The sequence below is a fragment of the Apaloderma vittatum genome, unplaced genomic scaffold (assembly GCF_000703405.1).
Source record: "Apaloderma vittatum isolate BGI_N311 unplaced genomic scaffold, ASM70340v1 scaffold20381, whole genome shotgun sequence".
Lineage (NCBI taxonomy): Eukaryota > Metazoa > Chordata > Aves > Trogoniformes > Trogonidae > Apaloderma > Apaloderma vittatum.
In genome coordinates this window covers 21045-27760 of record NW_009701062.1, presented here as the reverse complement: position 1 = coordinate 27760, position 6716 = coordinate 21045, and the positions used below count along the sequence as shown (strand labels likewise).

At 50.0% G+C, this 6716-nt stretch overlaps 1 protein-coding gene across 1 annotated transcript in view; it reads left to right on the top strand.

Moving 5' to 3' along the window:
- Positions 1–6716, top strand: part of LOC104281126 (glutamate receptor ionotropic, kainate 3-like) — a gene marked incomplete at its 3' end in the record, with an annotated part of 33568 nt that overhangs the window by 5814 nt on the left and 21038 nt on the right. Inside the window, exons 4-5 of the mRNA XM_009879017.1 lie at positions 1252–1359; positions 4811–4924. Coding sequence (XP_009877319.1) covers positions 1252–1359; positions 4811–4924 — 222 coding nt within the window. The remainder of the gene's footprint in view (positions 1–1251; positions 1360–4810; positions 4925–6716) is intronic.

Below are 6716 nucleotides of genomic sequence, written 5' to 3'. Positions count from 1 at the left end.
CGTGGGTTTCCCGGGCTCCCACGGGTGAACCAGGCGGATGCCAGAATGAGCAAAGCGAGCACAGCCTTCCCCAAAACTCGGGGGGTTGGCGAGGCAGGGAGGAGGCTGTCATTGCGCCTCAGGAGCTGATGAGGAAGAGCCCGAGGAGCATATTTACAGGGAAATATGCCAGTCATACCCCCTGAGAATACATTCTGCCACCTTCATCACTCCGGGATATTTCAAGCTCCTCCACCCATAAAGCAAACACGTTCATCAGCGAGGAGCAAACGGAACCGCTCAGGGGAAAGAGCCTGAGTCCCAGCTGAGATGCGATTGCAAAGCAGCAAACCCTGCCAGCAGCCTGGTCCTCCTGCAGGAGCATCCTCCTCGGGCCAGGGGCTCACGGCGCTGTCCCCAGGCAGAGCAGGACGTCACAGAGCGCATCGGCCCCTGGCCCTTGCTCTGCTAACCCAGCCACCGCCTGGTATCTCAGGCTTGCTTGCCTCCTAAACCAGAGACATTAATTCTGGTGGTGCTGCAAAGCCTACAGTGGAAAAGAAACCGTGTCACAGAATAATTTTGGTTGAACCCAATCTGGATATCTTTACCCCAAGCTCCTGCTCAGAGCAGGACTAGCTCCCAAGTCAGACCAGACAAGTGTTGAAACTTCCCAGGAAGGGCATCTGCCCCTCCCTGACACGGCCAAAATGAGCCCGGGGTACCAGCACACCACCACATTCCCACACCTCTTTCAAAGCAGCCAAGCTCCCTAGCCTAGACAAGCTCTTGGCCTCTTCTGTTCCACTTTCTATCTGAAAGGAAGGAGGGGAGCATTCAGGATATTTTAGTTTCCACACACCTTGGAAGCATCAGCAGGTTCGTGCAAAGAAAGGATTATTTACGAGCTTGACTGGAGCTGTCCCAAACCCAGGCTCCCTGCAGCCCGGTATTTATCAGTACTACAAGGATAAACGCAGCACGCAAGGATACTGTGATAAATGCAAGCAGTTTTCTAGTGAGTCATCATGTCCTGCAACAGCTGGCGAACACAAAAGGTGCAAACAAAAATTCTAGCAAGGACTGCAAGAGAGTAAAGAAAACCTCCAGCTCTGTCTTCAGTCTGAACAGTGACGAAGGAGATTATTAATTAAGCGTGCTCTTAGAGGAGAAAGAACCAGTATAAGGACAATTAAAAGAACATACAGTGGAGGGCAAAAGATTATTTATGATACGAAGTAACAGCCCAGCTACTCTTTCTCCCTTCCACAGGCCCAATGGGAAGGATTAACGGGACGAATTGTCTTTAATAAAACTAGTGGTTTACGGACCGATTTTGATTTGGATATCATCAGCCTCAAAGAAGATGGCCTTGAAAAGGTAGGCAGGGTTTGTTTTATCTGCGTACGGCTTAGTCTAACTCTGATATTCAGGCGACAGAGAAAAAGGTTGGTGGTTGTATTGTTTCCAGGTTTTCTGCTTTCTGTATAACAGGATATTTGTGGGATTTCTCAGATCCTCTTCCATGCCTCAGCCATGACTCACTCGCCCCGAAGTGATGCGTGTGGGATTACAGTCAGGAGCTGCAGAAGTGCTTGTGGCACTTTCCTGGGATAGTGGAAGCAGAAGAAACTTTCTGAACAGCCATTAACCTCTCCTTGCCCAGGCCAGAGGTGGAAGGAGCAAAGCCTGTCCCACCCTCCATCTTCCCGGGCTTGCTTACGAAATGTTGGTTCTTCCCCGAGGAGGCAACAGCTCTTGAAAGCATCACCCCGGTGTGATTCCCGACCGTGAAAATTGTCTAAAGCTTCGAAATAGCACCAGCTTCTTACAGCCTAGATTTTGCAGGAGGATGCAGCACGTCATTTTTGTTTCTTTCCTCTCTAAGGGACAATAAGAAACAAAGCAAAGGGCATTTTTGCCAGGCTGGCTGGAGTGGTCTTTGCCCGGCCACCCTGAGACGACGTGGCACAAAGGCTGCAGCCTCAGATCCTCCTAATTAGGGCAAATCTCCTCTGGGCACAGAAACAGGATGCTGATGCGCAAATCTGATTTTCAGGTGTTCATGGGGATTTCATTTCCTTTCTTTAATTACTTTTTTTTAAAAAAAAAAGCACTATGCGAAGCACTACAGCTCCTAGAACACAGGTTTCAAGGTGAGGTCAGTTCACTTAGGACAAAAGAGCCGCAGAGCCCCTTCTAGAGCAGGGTCTGCTTTCCCACACGTGCAAGGTGCCGCTGGCAGGTAGGGCTGGGCGCCGGGTGCTGAGCCCCTGGGCACGCAGGTGGGTGATGCTGCCACGGGAGAGGGGTTTTTCAATTAACCTAGCAGCGAGCGGCCGACACGCACACGGCTGCTCCGGCAGAGGCTGGGGAATTCATGGCAGAGCGCAGGCAGGCAGCGCTCGGGGCGGGAGGCAGGAGTTTGATCAACCCGCCTGTTCGCAGGGGACGGATCCTGCGCCATGAAGCCCCCTGGCACCAAACAGCTTGACTTCCCCACCCCTCTCTTCTACAGTTTGTTTTTCCTTCGCTAGAAATAAATTGTTGCCACGCTTTCCCACCACAGCAGTAGTTCAGTTGCTTCATGTACAAAACCCTCAAGGTCACCAGAGCACTCTCCGAGGAGGCATTTTCTGGTGTCAAATGCAGAATAAAGAAAAGGTTTCAAAGAAACCCAATGACCTTTGGTCTCAGCTGCCACCAGCCCAGCCCGGGCAGGAGAAGGCAGGAGAGGATGCCACCTTCTCACCAGCTCTGAGCAGATCATCTGTCTGCCTTGACTTCCTTTTATACAAAATATTTTGTTTACAGAGTCTAAACCACAAAAAAACCCCCGAAAACAACGTATCTTTTTGGAGTACTGTGGGAGAGCTGTGCTGGTAGGATACCAGGGAAAGGGATCCCTTGTAAATCTAAACGTTCCAGCGCAACCGCAATATCTATCTGTCAGCCTAACACTCATCAGGTGTACGGGGAACAGCTGGCAGCAGCTGTATTTATTGCTATTGTGTGTCACATAAAGCCTGTCGGAACCCTGATGCATGCTCTGTGCAGCCATTCAACTTTTTGTCTCCGACAATTCAGAGATTTCACCGTTCCCGCTATGGCTTTCCTGAAAGCTGCTTGTCAGCTCTAGAGGGGTTTTAAAGTATCGATGTCAAATCTCAGCTGAAGCTGGGTTTCTGTCAATGGTTAATCTGAAATAACAAAACGCCGAACTACAAACAAATCCCACCCGGATTGTGCATTATGGATAATAGCTTATGTTTGCTGAGCTTTAGGATTGAACTCCTGATCCTTATACCTCCTGGATGTTCCAGGGATTACAGGAGTATTAACTAAACCTAATTACATGTAGTTTGACTATCTGGCTCGCACAGCCCTCTTAATGCAGTTCTTTTCTTTTCCTTTCCTTTTTTTAATATTTTAACCTGATTAATTCAGTCTTAAGTGCCAAGTATTTAATTTTCTTAAGGACAACTTAGCAAGGCATAGTTAACTGAGTCCGCGGTGCTGCTGGCAGGGGCCTCTTAGACTTGCTCCTCTTTTCCCATGCTCAGTAGTGATTTTTTGACATTGCAGGGGGCTTGCTTACTTTGCCCTGAAATATTTAGAGCCCTTCATAAAGTTCAAGGCAACTCTTCGAGAATTTATGACTTTTTTTTTTTGCCAGGCAGCGCTGCTCATTACAAAGTCTCTTTTGGGGGATGCAGTAAAACCAAGTGCTCCTCTTGCGCTGCCGAAGAGGTTGAAGAATCTTAAAAATAGCAATACATAAAATACGGGAAGCTCCTGGCTCCCCGGGTCTGAGCTGTCTGCCTTTGGTCTCTCTCTGAGCCCCATCAGGCGGTTTGACCCTGCACATGGATCATTCTGTTCTCATTTCCACGTGGGGTTCTGTTTTTTCTCCCCGTCACGCTGGTGGTATGACCACCCTGCTCCGTCTGCTGGCAGCGATCCCGTGTTCCTCCAGCTTTTCCTGACATTTTATCTCTCTGTCACAGTCCTTTAGCCAGTCCTGCCTTCAGAGGTTGTTCTAAAGCCTCCCCTGCACTGCGGAGATCGGGTTAACAGGCTTAGAGTTACCCAGATGACTTCTCTTAAATAGAGACACGTTTTGCTATTTCTGGATCAATAGACTTCTTCAGAGTCTATTAATTTATTAAAATTGACAGCTTGAGAAAAATGGAGCAGCTCTAACTGGTGAGGAATGCCTGTGCCCATGCCTGAGCAGGGCTGCTGCCATTCCCTCCTCCAGCTTTGCTGCTGGGACCAAGATGTCCCAACACTGTGGATGTCCCTGAAGTGGGGACCAGGACCCTTCCAAGGGGACCCGTTAGAAACATCCATCTAGTTTGCTGCAGGGCAGAGGACAGGAATGATCCCTATGAGGGATTTGCAGAGCCAGACAAGTAATTTTTAAATCTCCCCGCCAAAGCACATCGGTGGGGAAATAAAAACTGCCTCACGTTTGTGGTGGGTTTGGGTTTTTTCCTTTTGTTCTGCTTTATCCTTGCCCGGAGGTGACTCTTCAGTGCGGTTTGGCTGTTTGCTCTACACAGTACCTTTCAAATTGTTCATTCAGCCCCTAAATTAACCAGCCTTCAAGCTTTTCTGTCACACACCCGCGTCAGGGGGCAGCGGAGGGGTTGTCTGTTAACGTGTGCAGCCAGAGTGAGCTCAGCTGAAGGGTTAATGCAGATCTTCTACTCAGGTGACAAAACACGGTAATTTCAGCTTTGCTTCTGTTTGCTGTAGATGACAGAAGCAACCTCCATTTCCCAGGCCAGCCGGGCGTTCATGCCTTCCTCTGCTTGCTTTGTTTCAGGTTGGAGCGTGGAGCCCTTCTGATGGTTTGAACATCACAGAAATTTCCAAAGGACGAGGGCCTAATGTCACAGACTCGCTGAGCAACAGATCTCTCATTGTCACCACCGTCCTGGTAGGAGATTGCAAGCCTCTCTTTTTCCTCCACCCACTAATATCGGGGAAAACCGGTACCTCTGAAAATTCGCAGCGTCCCCGTGCAGATCTGCCAGCCCCCGGGGAAAGCTGAGCAGGGGCAGCGAGAGGAGCGCTCTCGTTACAGAGGAAAACAGCCAGAGACCCTGGCTGAGCTGTGACAATCGTGTTTCTTTCCCCCTCTTCACTACACATTTGATGAACTAGCTAGGAGTAATGCCGTTACCCAGCAAACCACGGCGGCTTAACAGGTCTCCTCCGCTCCCAACTGTCGCGCCGCATTTCGTTCTCAAGTTGGCTATTGGCTTTGACGGCAGGCATCAGATCAGAATGAATTTTTATTTACTACGTAATGAATTATGACTAGTGGCACCGGTTTCTGTGGGGCTGCATTACACACAGCAGGCTCATGGCGTATCTCCAGAGCCACAAAAGATCCCAGCACTTGGGACACCCTGCCCACCATCAGGCCTGAATGAGCGGTTTGCCTATGGAAATTTTCTGGCCTTTTTGTTCCGTATTTTCAGGTCAGCATTTCCATCTCGTACTCTGTGAGCACGTACAGATTACGTTATGTACAAGGCCGATATGAGTTCCTACAAATTGTGCCATTCCTGAGGCCCGCACGCGTGCCACGGGGTATCGACCTCAAAACCACAGCTTTCCTGTCATTCCCTTGCCTGCAGGAGACCCAAGTTCTGCAATGGCTGCATTCCCATATACTGGGTTCTAAAATAGAAAATGCAACCCTAAATTTAATTTGCATTTGCGACACCTCTTTGTACTTTTGAACCGGTGTAAATGATCGTAGAAAAGCCATTGAAGGAACCTTTAAAAAAGAAAGCATGAAAGGTTATTTTTTCCCCTTTTGCTCATATTGCAGTGACTTGTTGGAAGAAAAATATTACCCCAGCGGCCAGCGCCACTCTCCCCAAGCAATACGGGAACTGTGAAGTTATGAAATTGAGGGCACCTTCACTGAGAAATCGATTAGCAAACTGAGAGAGCTTGTGAATTGGATGTCTGGCCATTTTCAGTAATAAATTGTGAAATAGTCCGTGAATAAGTGGTTCACAGAGTTCAGAATTACCCCCTAGGAAATGTTTGAGACCTGGAGATACGTTACTGAAGCGAGCGGTGTCCTAATGCTCAGTGCTTCGGCTGTTAAATATGTATGTAATCCCTACAGCGCTTCCCGAAATTAATAGTGCTTTATGGCTGCTCTGGAGCCGGCGCATTTATGTCAAGATCCAGCGATTCAGCTGATCCACAAACAAAGCACTAATTCCAGAGAAGAAAGCTGTGGAGGAAGCCAGGGAGAGCGGGATTTAACCGAGCTGTGCGTGCCAAGCTAAACTCTACAGGCGTGATGTCACCAGTTTCGCTTTATAATTCTGCGAATTGAGCTTTGCGTGCCCTCGCGTCCCCTCCCCAGGCTGCCTGCCTGCCCCAGGGAGGCAGGGGTCTCCCAGGGCAGAGGTGAGGGCTGGCAGGTCGTGCTGGGGGACAGGAGCCACCAACCTGCAGGCTGGCACAGCCCAGCTCTGGGTCCCAAGCCCCTCTTCAGCGTGACGCCCCCGTCCCGAGGCAGGGCCCTCGTGCTCTGCCACACGGGGCACCTCGGTGGTTCTTAGCGGGGACTCCAGACTCTCCCTCCCACAGTTTCAAGCCCCCCGTCCCACGCAACAACCGCAGGGACTGCAGCAACGCGGCTCGCTCACCAGAGCCACACGTGAGCCCTCCCCTCGCTGGCCACCCCGCAGCAAAGACAG